At 39.8% G+C, this 17,762-nt stretch overlaps 1 protein-coding gene across 1 annotated transcript in view; it reads left to right on the forward strand.

Annotated features, from left to right (window-relative positions):
• Window positions 1–17,762, forward strand: part of ttn.1 (titin, tandem duplicate 1) — a 137,637-nt gene that overhangs the window by 60,972 nt on the left and 58,903 nt on the right. Inside the window, exons 98-142 of the mRNA XM_081368711.1 lie at window positions 59–358; window positions 828–1,130; window positions 1,216–1,403; window positions 1,514–1,628; window positions 1,726–2,010; window positions 2,091–2,242; window positions 2,326–2,473; window positions 2,617–2,794; window positions 2,919–3,040; window positions 3,120–3,407; window positions 3,510–3,806; window positions 3,881–4,067; window positions 4,152–4,267; window positions 4,352–4,651; window positions 5,150–5,449; window positions 5,537–5,642; window positions 5,748–5,944; window positions 6,053–6,358; window positions 6,573–6,851; window positions 6,955–7,254; window positions 7,391–7,693; window positions 7,815–8,195; window positions 8,287–8,589; window positions 8,673–8,972; window positions 9,190–9,486; window positions 9,650–9,934; window positions 10,041–10,334; window positions 10,463–10,762; window positions 10,877–11,185; window positions 11,370–11,560; window positions 11,676–12,105; window positions 12,198–12,506; window positions 12,620–12,801; window positions 12,883–13,012; window positions 13,136–13,435; window positions 13,517–13,834; window positions 13,923–14,219; window positions 14,300–14,599; window positions 14,710–15,024; window positions 15,106–15,254; window positions 15,344–15,494; window positions 16,204–16,485; window positions 16,580–16,882; window positions 17,013–17,315; window positions 17,447–17,728. Of these exons, the coding sequence (XP_081224837.1) occupies window positions 59–358; window positions 828–1,130; window positions 1,216–1,403; window positions 1,514–1,628; window positions 1,726–2,010; window positions 2,091–2,242; window positions 2,326–2,473; window positions 2,617–2,794; window positions 2,919–3,040; window positions 3,120–3,407; window positions 3,510–3,806; window positions 3,881–4,067; window positions 4,152–4,267; window positions 4,352–4,651; window positions 5,150–5,449; window positions 5,537–5,642; window positions 5,748–5,944; window positions 6,053–6,358; window positions 6,573–6,851; window positions 6,955–7,254; window positions 7,391–7,693; window positions 7,815–8,195; window positions 8,287–8,589; window positions 8,673–8,972; window positions 9,190–9,486; window positions 9,650–9,934; window positions 10,041–10,334; window positions 10,463–10,762; window positions 10,877–11,185; window positions 11,370–11,560; window positions 11,676–12,105; window positions 12,198–12,506; window positions 12,620–12,801; window positions 12,883–13,012; window positions 13,136–13,435; window positions 13,517–13,834; window positions 13,923–14,219; window positions 14,300–14,599; window positions 14,710–15,024; window positions 15,106–15,254; window positions 15,344–15,494; window positions 16,204–16,485; window positions 16,580–16,882; window positions 17,013–17,315; window positions 17,447–17,728 (11,481 nt within the window). The remainder of the gene's footprint in view (window positions 1–58; window positions 359–827; window positions 1,131–1,215; window positions 1,404–1,513; window positions 1,629–1,725; window positions 2,011–2,090; window positions 2,243–2,325; window positions 2,474–2,616; window positions 2,795–2,918; window positions 3,041–3,119; window positions 3,408–3,509; window positions 3,807–3,880; window positions 4,068–4,151; window positions 4,268–4,351; window positions 4,652–5,149; window positions 5,450–5,536; window positions 5,643–5,747; window positions 5,945–6,052; window positions 6,359–6,572; window positions 6,852–6,954; window positions 7,255–7,390; window positions 7,694–7,814; window positions 8,196–8,286; window positions 8,590–8,672; window positions 8,973–9,189; window positions 9,487–9,649; window positions 9,935–10,040; window positions 10,335–10,462; window positions 10,763–10,876; window positions 11,186–11,369; window positions 11,561–11,675; window positions 12,106–12,197; window positions 12,507–12,619; window positions 12,802–12,882; window positions 13,013–13,135; window positions 13,436–13,516; window positions 13,835–13,922; window positions 14,220–14,299; window positions 14,600–14,709; window positions 15,025–15,105; window positions 15,255–15,343; window positions 15,495–16,203; window positions 16,486–16,579; window positions 16,883–17,012; window positions 17,316–17,446; window positions 17,729–17,762) is intronic.

A 17,762-nucleotide genomic window follows, 5' to 3' on the forward strand; every position in this document is an offset into this window, starting at 1 on the left:
AGATGATGTACAGACAATTTTAAATGTTCTAGATGTCTAATAAAAGTGTTGTTTGTAGATGTTCCGGGACCTGTGAAGAACCTGCATGTTGTTGACACTGCTGATGGTGAGGTCAGCCTTGCTTGGGAGGAACCGGAAAGTGATGGCGGAAGCAAGATCTTGGCTTATGTGGTTGAGAGACGAGATGTCAAACGCAAGACCTGGACAATGGCCACAGACCGTGCTGACATTCCAGAGTATTGTGTTGGTGGATTGCAGAGGGACAACATGTATTTCTTCCGTGTATGTGCTCGCAATAGAGTTGGGAATGGAGAGACTGTTACCACAGACGAGGCAGTTCAAGCCAAAAACAAATTTGGTGAGCTATGCTTTAGTTTATTTCTTCATTCGCTTGTTAAGTCTGTTATGCACCACTGTTTCCAACAACAAACTGGGTTGATATACACTCACAGTGTGTTTTAATAACACAGAAAAATCATCATCCTAACCTTATCTCCATACCGAAATCTCAGATGGTCAGACAATGATTCATCTTATATAAATCATTGAAATATTGGTGTACGCGTACGGGATGCTGTCAGCCTTGAGACTGTAGTGTACACTGTGAGTTTTTAAAATCTTAGCTTAAATGTGTGATGTGAATAAAAGGTGCACACAAATGGCTGTTGAAATCGTATTTTCAATTGAACTGAGTAGAAGCTTGGACCCAGAAACAGTACATCCTTACATCACGACTTAACAAGCAGATTGTGTGGTAAGAGTTGAGACTGTAACAACTGATCAAAGATTTAAAAAAAAATATATATTTTTTTATTCACTTCTAACAGATGTGCCTGATGCACCTCAAAAGGTTATGGTTGGAGTTGTCAGTAGGTTAGGTGCCACTGTGTCCTGGGAACCACCACTGTTTGATGGAGGATCTGAGATCACATCTTATATCATTGAACTCCGTGACAGAACCTCTCTGAAATGGGAGCCTGCTATGGTGGTCAAAGCTGAGGATCGCACAGCCACACTCAGTGATGTTGTTGAAAACAAGGAGTACATCTTCAGGGTCAGAGCTGAGAACAAAGCTGGAATTGGCCAGCCAAGCGCTGCCACAGATCCAGTGAAGATTATGGATCCCATTGGTTAGTAGGGTTTATATGTTTTTCATTATGTCTTGAGTTGTTGCAAAACCCAGTGTCAAACTTTCAATTTTGTTTCCTATCACAGAGAGGCCAAGTCCACCTCTGAACTTCAACTACACAAATCAGACCAAAGACTCAGTTCAGCTGTCATGGGAAATGCCCATTAGCAATGGAGGCAGCATGATTACAGGCTACATCATTGAGAAGTGTGAAGATGGCACTGACAAGTGGCTGAGATGTAACGCTAGACTTTGCCCTGACCTTTACTACAGGGTAGGTCGTCTTGACTAATTTTGAATTTAACAACACTAATTTATTATCTTATTAAAGGATTATTTTGTTTTACAATGTGTTTATTTATGTGTCCTATATCCTATATTAAGGTTTCTGGTCTGAAGTTTGGTCAGAAATATCACTACAGAGTTTGTGCAGAAAATGCTGCTGGGATGTCTGATCCAGCTGATGCAATTGGGCCACTTTTAGCCGATGACCCTCATGGTAAGCTATTTTCAACTTTAGCCATATCCCCTTAAAGACAGATAAAATACACAGACATTATTTTAACTGCTTTTTCATTTTATTTTTCTGCCCTTAGTGGGACCCACCATGGACCTCAGTGGTTTTAAAAATGGTCTGGAGGTCATTGTCCCCAATGCTCTTATCATCCGAGTTCCTATTACGGGATATCCTATGCCTAAACCCAAGTGGACATTTGGTGACAAAGAGCTCACCACAGGTGACCGTGTTTCCATGGTCACAAAGCCTACATTCACCGAACTGGTTGTTGCGCCAAGTGTGCGTCCAGACAAGGGAACATATACTTTACAACTGGAGAATGATGTGACGACCATATCTGGAGAGATCGAAGTCAATGTTATTGGTAGGCAAATTTTCATTTTAATATCTTGTTTTTGGTTTTGCACAACAATTAATGTACAATCCTATTTTTGCATCTTTCAGCATGTCCAAGTGCACCCAAAGACTTCAAAGTTGCAGAGGTGACCAGACATCATGTGCATCTAATGTGGGAAGCACCAGAGTATGATGGAGGCAGCCCTGTAAGTGGGTACAATATTGAGAAAAGAGAGGTTTCCCGCAAGACCTGGGTCAAGGTGAGGTGTTTTTAACAGTTACTTGTTAACACTATTTGTACACTCAGTGAAACATTTAGGTGCTAACAACATCTACACTTCAGGTGATGTCAGGCATACAGGACCTTGAGTACACTGTCACAGATGTCATTGAGGGCAAGGAGTACTTGTTCAGTGTTATTGCTTGCAACAAATGTGGACCAGGAGAGCCAGCATACATTGATGAACCTGTGAATGTGTCCTCCCCAGCCAGTAAGTCTTAAAAAGTGTTACACACAGGCACAATGTTTTTATAAGACTTAATATCATTCTGTGTTGACAATATCATTCCATTAGTTTGAGGGTTATGAAATAAAGAACAGTATGACAGTGTATGAAACTTGTTTGAAATACAGCTGTGCCTGATCCTCCTGAGAACCTGAAATGGAGGGACAAATCAGCAAAGAGCATCTTTCTGCTTTGGGAACCTCCCAGATATGATGGTGGTGCTGCTGTTAAGGGCTACATTGTTGATAAATGTCAGCGTGGCACTGACAAATGGGAAGCCTGTGGAGATCCCATTCCTGAGCTTAAGTGAGTAATGATTCTTCACGAGCATCCCCGTAATAGAACATACTGTAACTAAAACATATAATTGTTTTTTTTTTATATAATTATTCAGATACATCTGTAATCTGTCTCATTTCACATATCCCAGGTACCAGGTGACTGGTCTTATTGAAGGTCAATGGTATGCCTATCGCGTGAGAGCGGTGAACAGACTTGGAGCCAGCCGACCATGCAAGGCTACAGACGAGATCCTTGCTGTGGATCCTAAAGGTTAGTGATCAAGATCCACCTATATAATAGTTAAATAGTATTTAGAATCCGCTATATTCACATTTTTATTTTATTACAGAGCCACCAGAGATCCAGCTGGATGCGAAGCTTCTTGCAGGCTTGACTGCCAGGGCTGGAACTAAGATTGACCTGCCTGCTGATGTGCTTGGCAAGCCAGAGCCAAGAGTAAAATGGACAAAGGCTGACCTTGTCCTGAAACCAGAGGATAGGATTAGCATTGACTCAAAACCTAGCCATTCAACACTTTCCATTGCAAACACAACCAGATCTGACACAGCGACCTATATCATTGAGGCTGTCAATACAAGTGGCCGTGCCACTGCAACGGTTGACGTCAACATTCTTGGTAGGTTGTTGCTTTACGTAATCTGTAATTTCAGCATAATGCAATTGAAAAAACTGGTAGTAATTTTATTTATTAATTTCTTTTCATCTTGTTGAAAAACAGATAAACCTGGCCCTCCGGCTGCTTTTGATATCTCTGAAATCACCAATGAATCCTGCTGTTTGGCCTGGAATGCCCCCAGAGATGATGGTGGCTCTCCAGTAACCAATTACATTGTTGAGATGAGACCCATAGATAAAGAAGAGTGGCAGAAACTGTCTGCTACAGTAAAACAAACTGCTTTCAAAGCCTGCAAACTGGTATCTATGAAGGAATATGTCTTCAGGGTGTCTGCTGAGAACCAATATGGCATTGGGACTCCTGCAGAGCATGTGCCTATTGTTGCAAAGTATTCATTTGGTAAGTGTACTTGTCACTATGTTATACATTTTCACAGAGGATAATTTACTAAATTAATTATCTTTGTCACTCAGATACTCCTGGGGCACCAACCAGGGTTCAGCCTTCTGATATCACAAAGGATGCTGTAACTCTAACTTGGTATGAGCCTGATGAAGATGGTGGAAGCCCCATCACTGGTTACTGGGTTGAGAGGTTTGATCCTGAGACTGACAAATGGATCAGGTGTAACAAGCTTCCAATTAAGGACACAACACACAGGTAGGATAATTGTTTTCATTGTGTCTGCATTTAAAAGGTGAAGGAAGGGCAAAATAAATTCTCAAAATAAGGTTACCTTTTAAGGGTGAAAGGTTTGCCAACAAAGAAGAAGTGCAGGTTCCGTGTTTTGGCTGAGAATCTTGCTGGACCAGGAAAGCCAAGTGCTGAGACTGACCCAATTTTGATTAAAGATCCAATTGGTAAGTTACAGTTTTATTTTCTAACATTGAGGCAATTAAATAAATACAATTTAAAGTCATGAATTTCAAATGTTGTTGTTTTAGATCCTCCTTGGGCTCCTGGGAAACCATTCATCAAAGACATTGCCAAGACTTCAGCACACCTGCAGTGGACCAGGCCTGAGCATGATGGCGGTGCTAAGATTGAGTCCTACATAATTGAGCTTCAAAAGAGTGGAACTGAGGAATGGGTTCGTGTAGCTGAGGATGTACCAACAACCGAGCATTTACTGAAGGGTCTGATGGAGAAGCAAGAGTATTCATTTAGAATCAAGGCCATCAATGTTGCTGGAGAGAGTGAACCCAGTGATCCAAGTGACCCTGTTGTATGCAAAGAGAGACTTTGTAAGTGTTAACAGAAATTGTTAAAACTGATTTGTCTAAACATTATGGTCATTATAGTAACAATTTTATATATCAAGATCATATCATATCAAGAATATATCTAGATATCAGGATCTAGATATATCAATAAGCATGACATTTAATTGTATTTTTGGACTGTGTAACAAAGTATTTACCAAGTTACATGCTCATTAAAAATCCAATATCAGAATTTAGTCATATTCTAATTATGTGTAAATATGTAAATGTCAATGCCATAACTTGAGTTCATTTAAAATGCACAGAAGCACTGTACACAGTACGAAATAATGGCTTAACCAGAATATTAATCATAAATGTGATCAGTGTCCATTGTCAATGTAAATATTATTGTTTATATAAAGATATAAAAGTCTAATTGCACTGCAAACCCCAGTTGTCAAATGATACGTTCTCTTATTTTTATATTCAACTGCAATGATGATAATAATATTATTTTTGTCATTCTAATTTGACCAGATCCTCCAAATGCTCCACGTTGGCTTGAGGTGGTTAACATTACTAAAATCAACTGTGACCTGAAGTGGACTGAACCAGATAGTGATGGTGGCTCTCCGATCACCAACTATGTTGTTGAGAAGAGAGATGTCAGACGCAGGGCCTGGCAGGCTGTGGATACCACAGTAAAAGATACCAAGTATACTGTCACTCCACTTAATGAAGGCTCTCTCTATGTGTTCCGTGTTGCTGCTGAGAATGCAGTTGGAGTAAGTGAGTTCATTGAACTAGAGGACTCTGTTTTGGCCAAGGATACTTTCAGTAAGTTGAACTGTATATATATATATATATATATATATATAATATTTATTTATTTATTTATTAAAATGTGTCATTTATGTCTTATAGCAACCCCTGGACCACCCTACGCGTTGACTGTTGTGGAAGTATCCAAGAGACATGTTGACCTGAAATGGGAGCCACCCAACAGTGATGGTGGAAGACCCATCACCAAGTATGGACAAATTTTACATTGGTTTTGTTAAATGCAAACAAAATTATGTGTTTGCACGTGGTGTTCAAAGCAAAACAAATGTCTCATGAATTTTTCTTTTAATAGGTATGTTATTGAGAAGAAAGAGAAGTTAGGCACACGCTGGGTAAAGTCTGGAAAGACATCTGGCCCTGAATGCAATTACAGGGTGACTGATGTTGATGAGGGCAGTGAGGTGCAGTTCCAAGTCCGTGCTGAGAATGAAGCTGGAGTTGGCCACCCGAGTGAACCTACTGTTTTCATGGTCATTGAGGATCCCATAAGTATGTTTAGTTAATTCATAGCATGCAACGCATACTAATGCTCAAGTAGTGATAGATGATTATGTACACCACATAATATGTATTGATTTATGTGTTGTTGTTTTTTAGGTCCACCTTCTCCCCCAATTGAAGTCCAGATAGTTGATGCCAGCAGAGAGCACATCAACATTACATGGAAAGCTCCAGAAAAGAATGGAGGAAGTCCAATCACAGGCTACCATGTTGAGCTGTCTGAAGCTGGAACTGAGAAGTGGATGAGGATTAATGCCCGTCCTGTCAAAGAGCTTAGGTTTAAGGCTGAGGAAGGCATCATTCCTGAGAAAAAATATGTTTTGAGAGTTCGTGCTATCAATGCTATTGGAGTCAGTGATCCCTCTGAAATTTCAGATAGTGTCTTTGCCAAAGACCCTGACAGTAAGGACTATTAAATAATTAACTGTGAATGAAAGTGTGTGTGTGTGTGTGTGTGTGTGTGTGTGTGTGTGTGTGTGTGTGTGTGTGTGTGTGTGTGTGTGTGTGTGTGTGTGTGTGTGTGTGTGTGTGTGTGTGTGTGTGTGTATGTGTACACTTATTTTTTTCCCCCACTGGTCTGATACTGGTATTAAATCCATTTTTCAATATTTTAAAGGTGCACCAACCATGGATCTCGAGACTCAAGATATTGTAGTTGTTGAGGGTGAGAAGATGAATATAAAAATCCCATACAGAGCAATTCCGAAACCATCAATGGTCTGGAAAAAGGGTGACACTGAATTAAAGACTGAAGACAGACTGACATTGACATGTGAACTTAATCGTGTTCACCTGGAGCTTCTCAAGTGTAAACATGAAGATGCTGGCGTGTACACTGTTACTCTAGTGAATGTTCTGGGTTCAGTAACTGGCACAATCAACGTAAATGTAATCGGTAAGAAACTGTAACTATATAAATTGGCTTCAACTGATTCATACTTATCATACCTACTGCTTAAAAATCAAGCTTAATGCATCATTATATTTTTCATTAAAAGGCCTGCCTGGACAATGTAAGGACATCTCTCAGAGTGAGGTCACCAAGAACTCTTGTAAAATCTCCTGGGAGCCTCCAGAGAGTGATGGTGGTAGCCCAATCTTGCACTATGTTCTAGAGCGCAGGGAAGCTCAGAAGAAGACATTTTTGCCTGTGATGTCTGGAGACAATGTTTTAAGCTTTCTGGTCAAAGATCTTATGCTCAATGGTGAATATTACTTCAGAGTGAAGGCTGTTAACAGAATTGGGTGTGGCGAGTTTCTTGATCTCCGCAATCCTGTTTTAACAGAAGAACAGAAACGTAAGTATACATTTTATTGTTATTAATTTTTATTTTATGTACACTCTCTCTGGTCATGTTTGTCGTTCTTTTTTCTATTATTATTATTATTATTATTATTATTATTATTATCATTACTATTATTATTATATTACAGAACATCCAGACCCACCAATTGAGGTTGAGGGACACAATCCCACCTCAAATTCAATCACTGTTACTTGGATGGCACCACCATATGATGGTGGATGCCCAATCACAGGGTACATTCTTGAGAAGATTGAAAAAGATGGTGACAGATTTGAGAGATGCGTTCCAAATCTGGTACCTGGTTTCTCCTACACTGTCACTGGCTTGACAGAAGGAAAAGAATACCAGTTCCGTGTACGTGCAGAGAACATTGCAGGAGCAAGTGACCCATCTCGCAGTACACCACTGATTAAGGCTGCTGATCCTGTTGGTATGTTAAAAACAAATCAAAATCTGTTACAGCTCTACTTTGAGTATAAAAACTTTTTGTTGTGTCAAATAAGACATTAAATGTCAATTTTTTTAAATCTCTATTACATTTTCTGCTTCAGAACCACCAAAGGTATCACTTCATGCACGTATTGCATCTGGCCTCAGTATCAAAAAGGGAGAGGAGATTAGACTGGATGCTTACATATCTGGATCTCCCTACCCAACTGTAACATGGCTCAGAAATGATGAGAATGTCAAGCAGCCGCCAGCTAAGAAGAAACCAGAAATTGTGAAGAAGAAAAAGAAGAAGTCTGTGCAGCCTGAACCTGAAGAAGTATTCCATCCACCACTTTTAGATCGCCTGTCATTTGACCAGACCAAACGCAGTGAGACTGCTCTGATGGTGCGTGATGCCATCAGATCTGACCATGGAAATTTCACTATTAGAGTTGAGAATACCCATGGTTTTGCAACAGCATCTTGTGACGTCAATGTTCTTGGTATGCTATTTTTGAAACTACTATGGGTATCTCCTTAAGCATTTAACAACAAAAATGATGTATTAACATTTCTGCCTGTTATAACTTACAGATAAGCCTGGCCCCCCTGTGAACTTTAGATTTGATGATATCAGGAACATCTCTGTTGTTTGCTCTTGGGATGCACCTCTTGATGATGGCGGCAGTGAGATCATCAACTACATACTGGAAAAGAAAGACAACACAACAGATGAAATTGGTTGGGTAACTGTGACCTCGACTCACAAGGGATACAATTACCCTGTGACCAAGCTTATTGAAGGAAAGGAGTACATCTTCAGAGTCACAGCTGAAAACAAGTTTGGCTGTGGACATCCATGCTACTCCGAACCACTTATTGCGAAGAATCAATTTGGTAAAGTTATATTTTAGCTATACTTTGAACAGTAGTTGGCTTATATTATAGTTTATTTGAGTTTTTTTATTATCGTTTTTCAGAACCACCTGATGCTCCCAACATGCCAAGAATTGGAGAGGTCACCTCCAGCACAGTTGCCCTCAGCTGGCATGAGCCAAAGGACAATGGTAGCCCTATCTTGGGCTATTGGGTTGAGAGACGTGAAGTCAACAGCAAATATTGGATCAGAGTAAACGCCAATCTTCTTAGTGCACTGACAGTTAAGGTTGAGGGTCTTATGGAAGGCCTTGTTTACGTCTTTAGGGTCTGTGCCGAAAATCTTGCTGGCCCAGGAGAATTCAGTGTACCAACTGACCCTCAAACTGCAATGGATGCAATATGTAAGTGTGGAAAATGAAAAATAAACATTGAAAGTTGTAATTTTTAGTTGTAATTATTTGTTTTGGTAGTTTGTATTGATATTAATTGTGTACATTTATGCAACAGTGGGCTTTACTCCAAAAATAGATTCTTTGTCAACCTGCATTGAAACTCATGATTTATACTAACTGGATTTAAGTTACCTTATAATTTGATAAAATGTAACTATTTTTGCAGTGCCACCTGGTCCACCTGTACCAAAAATTGTTGATGTCACAAATACTTCTATCGATATCAGTTGGATACCTCCATTATACAACGGTGGTGGAGAAATCCTTGGATATCATATTGAGCGCTGTCTGGTTGGAGAGAAGGATTGGGTCCGCTGCACTGAGTTTAGATGCAAAGACCGCAAGTACACCGTGACTGGACTGACTGAAGGAGCTGATTATTACCTTCGTGTGTATGCTGTAAATGATGCAGGACATGGAGCCCCAGGCATGACTGAACCTGTTCAGGCCAAAGAACCTGAAGGTAAGTCGAAAAACTTGTGACATTTTCTTCAAATAGAGCGCAATATTCTGAGGATCTGAAGTCTTTTTTAAACTATCAACCTAAATTAAGCTATTACTCAAGATTATTTAACACACACTTGAGCAATTATAATAAAATATTTAAATCTGCATTGATTTAACAGAGTCACCAGGGGTTGAGTTTGATATCTGTGTAAGGAATGGAGTCATCATTAGAGCTGGAGAAACATTGCGTCTCCCTGCTGTTGTTACTGGGCGACCTGTACCAGAAGTTAAGTGGACAAAGGATGATGCAGAGCCAGACAAGGAGCATGTAATTATTGAGACAGAAGTAAAGAACAGCACTTTAAACATCAAAAATGCTTTGAGAACTGACCATGGAATATACCAGATCACAGGCACCAACCCCAGTGGAACCAAGTCTGCCTCTGTTAAGGTGGATGTGATGGGTAAGTACAATTATTTTCTTTAAAAAAGTTTCAGAAAATTGTTAGCTTTTTAAATTCTGAATTGTGAGATATGTTCCCACATCTGTGTTTTTTTTTGGGACAAAAGATGTTCCTGGACCAGTGGTTGATCTAAAGACAGTTCATGTGAGCAAGAAGATGATTTCATTCACCTGGTCAGATCCTCTGGATAATGGTGGAAGTGACATAATGGGCTATGTTGTTGAGAGAAAGGATGCCAAAATGCATATTTACAGACAACCCCTGGAAGTCGCCAGTTGCAAATGTGACATTGTTGGTCTGCTTGATGGAGAAGAATACATGTTCCGTGTAGTTGCAAGGAACAAGTATGGCCTTGGTGCTCCTGTTGACCTTGGACCCGTTTTAGCAGTGGATCCCAAAAGTAAATACAACAGAATATATAGTGAATTTATATCTTGTATATGAAAATATATTTTAATTACATATTTTTATGTTTATATTGTTTTAATATTCATACAAAAGGGATAAACAACTTTCTTGAAATTTTAGGAGTTCCATCTGCCCCAGAGAAATTGCACTATACGGAAAGGACCAAGAACACTGTTACTTTGACTTGGGAACCTCCTCGTAGTGATGGCGGTTCTCCAATCCGAGGCTACTATATTGAAAAGATGAGACAAGACAGCAATGAATTTGATGTTGCCAACCGTCAACTTTGCAAAGACCTCACCATCACTCTGGACAATTTGTCTGAGAACATGATGTATGACTTCAGAGTGAAAGCTGTCAATGAGGTTGGTGATGGAGAACCATCCAAACCAATCAGTGTCAATATTCAGGATGACGAACGTATGTATCACTCCCTATAATATAAATCATTGACCAATTCTGATCGCATGTAGTTGTAGTTTGCTAATAAAAATCATGCCTTAACATTTTCATTGATATTTTCCTCTATTTTAGATTCACCAACTGTTAAGTGGTTGAAATTCTTTAAAAGGGATGCCATTGTTGTCAAGAAAGGAGCAGCTATTGAAATTCCTGCTGAAATTTTTGGCCTACCCTTGCCTACATTTGAGTGGACAAAGAATGGAGTAGTTATTGACCAACCCACTGAGACAATGGTGTTGGAATCAGAGGAGATTAACAGACAAACTATCAACACCAAAATTGGTATTCCTGAAACTGTAAGACAAGACACAGGCATATACAAGTTAACTGCCACAAATACCCGTGGAGTAGGTCAACGCACAATCCGTGTGGATATCTTGGGTAAGCCTTTAAATGTTATTCAGTACTTTTACTTAAGCTTATTGATTTTCCACAGCATGGGAAGTAGTATTGGGTGTTACACAGTACTTTTTCCTGTAGTTAAGTTACGTAGCGGACAACTCTTTATTTTCAACAGTTCTGTTACAAGATTATCTTTATGATAACTGTGGTGTTCTTTTCCTAGATCGCCCATTGCCACCAAGAAACATTGTGGTGTCTGACATCAAAGCTGAGTCTTGCTACCTTACCTGGGATGCTCCAGAGGACAATGGTGGAAGTGACCTCACTAACTACATCATTGAGAAGAGAGATGCCAGCAAAAAGAAGTCTGACTGGGAACAGTTGACATGCTGCATTATAGACAGACGTTATGGGGTTAATACATGTTATTAATACGTATTATTATGAGACAGTTCCTTCTAGAATGAAACAGTGCTATATGCTTATAAATGCTCTAAATGTTTTTGTTTTTTTACATCCCCTTCTAAAGGTGTACAAGTTGGAGGCCTATGGTAATTACCAGTTCCAGATCAAAGCTGAGAACAAATATGGGGTCAGTGATGGTTGTGAATCAGAAAAGGTTGTACTTAAAGATCCATTTGGTCTTCCCGGGCCACCCCAGAGGCCAAGGATTATTAGACACACCTGCTCATCCATGGTGGTCACTTGGGAACCTCCAAAAGACAATGGTGGCTCAACTATTCAAGGCTACTGGCTTGAAAAGAGAGAGAGGGGTGCTGTATACTGGAGTCGTGTTAACAGAGCTCCAGTAACAAAACCAGCAGTCAAGGGCCTGGAATACAATGTGCTGCACCTTATTGAGGGTGCCGAGTACAAGTTCCGTGTTATGGCTCAGAATGCAGCTGGCGTTGGACCTCCAAGTGAAGCAACAGAATGCGTTGCTGCGGTTGATCCAAGAAGTAAGTATATCAAGAATATTGATATTAATGTGTTGATATGTTTATGAATTCCTGTTCCTTATGAATAAAACTTTCTTAAATGTTACTTGTAGACCCACCAGGTCAACCACCAGCACCTGTAGTAACAGACAAATCAACAAGCAGCGTGACCCTTTCTTGGACCCCACCAGAAAAAGATGGAGGAAGTCCAATAAAGGGTTACATTGTTGAAGTTCAGGATGAGGGTTCACATGAGTGGAGAAGGATCAATACACCGGAGAAGCTGATCCTGAGTAATTCATACACTGTGTCAGGGCTTAAAGAGAATAAGAAATGCAGGTTCAGGATTGTTGCTGTAAATGCTGCTGGTGAATCTGAACCAAGTCAAAGAACTTCTGATATCATTGTACAGGATATTCTGGGTAAGTCTTACTTTTATGTACATGTGTTAAAATACTATAGAATTATATTTAATACATACATGCAGAAAGTTATATATGATTAAAGATATATGTGTTACCCAATATGTTCACAGAGGAACCTGTCATTACTTTGGAGGTCACAGCTCAAGAACTTCTGAATTGTCGTGCTGGAACAACCATCAAGATTCCAGCCACCATCTCTGGCAAACCTGTTCCGAATGTGACATGGGACTTTGATGGAACCGCTCCAACAGAGAAAAAGAATGAGCGTCACACTCTGCCAGTGGATTCAGAAGTAGGATAATTCATATTTCTTCAAAACACTCAGTTTGTTTAGTCCAAACAAACTAATACATTTTACATTTAAACTCTGCAGGTATCATCCAGTGATACATCATCAGTAGTGACAATCCCTGAATGTAAATTAAACCACTCTGGGCGATATATCATCACTGCCAACAACCAGGCTGGCACTAAAATAGTTAAAGTGCGCGTGAATGTACTTGGTAAGCATATTCGAAATCCCTAAAATCATGAAAACATCAAAACCTGATATAATAGTAGTATCATTAGAGCACAGAACGTCTAGAAGTATGTATTATATCACATAACTTGTCTCTTTTGTCTAGATTTGCCTGGAGCTCCAAAAGACATCAAAGTCAGTGACATCACACGTGGAACATGTAGACTAGCCTGGATGCCTCCAGACTCTGATGGTGGTGACAGGATCAAAAGCTACTTCATTGAGAAAAAGACTGTTGAAGGAAAGGCTTGGACAAAGGTCAACCCAGCTTGTGCAATGCAGTCCTTAGTTGTGCCAGACCTCATTGATGGACAAGAATACTTGTTCCGTATAAGAGCTGAGAATTGCTTTGGTTTGGGGCCTCATACCACAACCGTTCAGCGGACTAAAGCCAGGGATCCTATTCGTAAGTGTATTTTGTATACAAGTCATTAAAAATACTTTAATACAGTTTATTCTGACTATTCAAAACACTATATTATTGCAGATCCTCCGGATCCTCCCACAAGAGTTAAAATCGTTGATGTGTCAAAGGGCATTGTGACTCTGACTTGGAAGCCACCAAAAAATGATGGTGGTGCACCTGTGACTCACTACAATGTTGAGCGTCTGTGGTGGGATAGCAGTGGAAACCAGCAAGAGTCCTGGAGACAGTGCAACCGCCGTGATATTGATACCACCACTTTCAAAGTGGAGGATCTCCACCAGGGTGCTGAATATGAATTCCGTGTTAAGGCTGTGAATGAGGTTGGTGCGAGTAGACCATCCTCTACAGCAGGACCTATCATTGTTATGGACCAGAACAGTATGTACAGAGCAACACACACAAAGTAATTCAGTTAATTTAAGAGTTGTCTGATGAACCAATTCACCTTTCTTCCTTTCAATTTTAGGGGCACCTTCCATTGAGCTTCCAGAATTCATGGAGGTTGAACAGGGTGCAGATATTCATATTGTTGCCAAGATTAAGGGATGTCCATTCCCAACACTCACATGGCAGAAGGCTCCACCTCACAAGGGTGAAAACAAGGTTGACATTGAGTATGATGAGCACATCAACAAGCTTGTGTCTGATGATAGCTGCACACTGCTGATCCAGCAAGGCAAACGCTTAGATACAAGCCTCTACACTCTTACTGCTAGCAACAGCCTTGGTACTGTTTCCAAGGAAATGAGGCTTAATGTTCTAGGTAAATTGCAACAACCATTTTTTTATATGAAGACATATGTGTTGTTTTTATAACTAACATTATTCTCTTATTTTAAACAGGACGTCCTGGGGCTCCATCTGCACCCATTAAATTTGAGGAAATTCACGCTGAACAAATAACACTGTCATGGCTGCCTCCTAAGGATGATGGTGGCTCCAAAATTACAAACTACACTATTGAGAGACGTGTTGCCAACAGGAAGACTTGGATACCTGTCACTAGTGAACCCAAAGAGAGAATATACACAGTCGAGAATCTAATGCCAGGCCATGAGTACATTTTCCGCATTAGGGCTCAAAACAAATATGGTGTTGGTGATCCTCTTGATAGCGAACCTGAAGTAGCCAGGGATGTGTTTGGTAAGTATTCATTCACATGTTTAATGTTGATGTAATTAGAGACATTTTGTATGTTTAGTTTACATTAATTTCACTTTATAACACTGACAACATTTTATGTGTTTTTTAAGTGCCACCTGGTCAGTGCGAGAAGCCAACACTCTCTAGCGTCACAATAGACTCCATGACTGTGAACTGGGAAGAGCCAGAGACAGATGGAGGTACTCCAATCACAGGCTATTGGCTTGAGCGCAAAGAAACTACATCTAAACGCTGGAGCAGAGTAACTCGTGATCCAGTCAGGCCCATGCCACTTGGTGTGTCTCACAAAGTTGTGGGACTCATTGAGGGATCTCAGTATTTGTTCCGTGTGATTGCAATGAATGCAGCAGGATGTGGACCCCCAAGTGAACCATCTGATCCAACATTTGCCAGAGATCCAATAGGTAGGAAAACAAGTTTGAGATTCAATGGTATAATTTTTCAGTTAACAGAGAATCACACTATGACAAATCGTTTTCTTGTAGCTCCTCCTTCTCCACCAACCCCAAAAGTCACTGACTGGACTAAGACTACAGCAGACTTGGAATGGATTCCACCCTTGAAGGATGGAGGTTCAAAGATTATGGGCTACTATGTTGAATACAAAGAGGAGGGCACAGAAACATGGGTTAAGGTTTGTTTAAGACCAGAGTATTTACATTTCAGCAAAACATGTTCATATACTTTTTGTAGATTACAAAAAAGATCTTCCTTCTGTTCCAGGCCAAAGACAAGGAAGTTAGAGGTACTAAATTGGTGGTCACTGGACTGAAAGAGAATGCACTGTTTAAGTTCAGAGTTTTGGCAATCAATGCTGCAGGCTTGAGTGAACCAGGCGAAGTTGCTGATGCTATTGAAATGAAGGACCGGATAAGTAAGTCTCAGTGATTCAACATGTAATTCAACATGTTTGTGTGCAAAAAGATCTAAAATCTAAATAAAAATTCATACACTCTATATTGATGAAGTCCGATGGCTCAGGGGGGGCTCCATTGACAGCTATTTAATTAACACTTTGAAGGCCAAGAAAGGTAGGTGCTCACGAGAGCTCCACGGAAACTGATACGGAGGAGAAGAAATTGTTGAATAAAGTCGTTACTTCGTTTTTTTGGCACACAAAAACTATTCTCGTCACTTCATAAAATTAAGGTTGAACCACTGTAGTCACATGGACTATTTAAATGATGTCTTTCTAAGCTTTCAAAGTGTTAATTAAATAGCTGTCAATGGAGTCCCCCCTGAGCTATCGGACTTAATCAATAAACCTAATTTGTGTTCCAAAGATGAACGAAGGTCTTAAGGGTTTGGAACGACATGAGGGAGAGTGATTAATGACAGAAACTTCATTTTTGGGTGAACTAACCCTTTAATAAATAAAATCATCCATTTGATGCAGGCATCATTAACGATTTTATAGATAAAATAAAATGTACACAAACCTGTATTTTAGTGAAGAAATGCACTAATTCAATGGCACTGAGAACTGCTCTCTCCTGAAGAGGAAGTAAAAAGCCTGTGATAAATAACTCAACCGCAATATGATGTATGTAATATGAAATTAATGATAATTTTTGTCATTTCAGTTTTGCCAGTCCTTGACCTGGACATTTCAGTAAAGGAGAAGATGGTTATTCATGCTGGAGGTGTTATTCGTATCCTGGCTTATGTGTCAGGCCAACCTCCACCTGTGATAGCATGGAGCAGAGATGGGTACCCAGTCCCACCGGAAGCTGTTATTGAAACCACTTCAATCAGCTGCTCAATGGTAATCAAAGACTGCACAAGGGCACAACGAGGTGTTTATACAATAACAGCCAATAATGATGGAGGAGAGGTGAAGAGGTCTATTATTGTTGATGTACTTGGTAAGTGAGAATTATCAGACACAAATAGTCTATATTACTATGAAATAGCTACATTAGAGAATTTACATTTACTTATTTTATTTTGCTTCTTCAGATGTCCCTGGTCCGGTGGGGGCACCATTCACAGCAGAAAGTCTTACAAGTGATTCATGCAAGTTGAACTGGTTTTTTCCTGATAATGATGGTGGATCTGCCATCTCCAACTACATAATTGAGAAACGTGAAGCAGAGCGCAAGGCTTGGACATCTTGCTCCTACACAGCTGGCAGACAAAATGCTGTAGTAAATAATCTGGTGCTAAAAAAGGCATATTTCTTCAGAGTTGCAGCTGAAAATGTAATTGGAGTAGGACCTTTCAGTCAAACATCATGCGAAATTGTGATTAAAGATCGCATCAGTAAGTATTTTTCTTTTATTATTTTTTTCCTGGATTTAAAATAGCTTTAAACTATTGACCAAGTAATGCAGCTGTAAAATAGTATTCAGCATGGATGGTAGCTAATCATCATTTGGTCTCTTTTTACTAGATGCTCCAGACCGTCCAGAAGATCTTGAGGTGACTACCATCACTAAAGACTATATCAGTATGACTTGGAAGCCACCTAAGTATGATGGAGGATCTGAGGTGATATCTTACATTCTTGAGGCTCGCATGATTGGCAAAGACAAGTTTGCCAGACTGACCAAAGAGAAACTGATGGATAGGAGATATACTTATGATGGTCTCAGAGAAGGCGACACCTATGAATTCCGTGTCAGTGCAGTGAATGAAGTTGGTCCTGGCAAACCATCCTTCTCCACTAAGCCAATTACATGTAAAGACGAACTTGGTGAGTTATTTGTTTTTGTTTTTCAAGTGTTTTTCGTTATGTACACCACTATTATTATTATAAATCTCTAATTCTATTTATTAAATAAAAATGACGTCAATAATATGATTATTATTATTTTTTAATTTTAGAGCCTCCTACAATTGAGCTTGACTTCCGTGATAAGGTTGTTGTGCGGGTTGGTGAAAGCTTTGCACTCCAGGGGCGTTACACTGGAAAACCAGCCCCATCTATCATCTGGTCAAGGGATGACAATGAACTGAAAGCAGACAACCATATCAAGTTCAACAATACTCTTACCACAATGTGTCTTGGTATTATGAAAGCTCAGCGTGGGCACAGTGGCAGATACTGTGTGACTGTTGAAAACTGTACTGGTGCACGTAAAGGCATTTGCAATATCACAGTTGCAGGTAAGTCTCATGAAACGATAGAAAAAATGTTTAC

Source organism: Scardinius erythrophthalmus, assembly GCF_964197995.2.
Source record: "Scardinius erythrophthalmus genome assembly, chromosome: 6".
Classification (NCBI taxonomy): Eukaryota; Metazoa; Chordata; class Actinopteri; order Cypriniformes; family Leuciscidae; genus Scardinius; species Scardinius erythrophthalmus.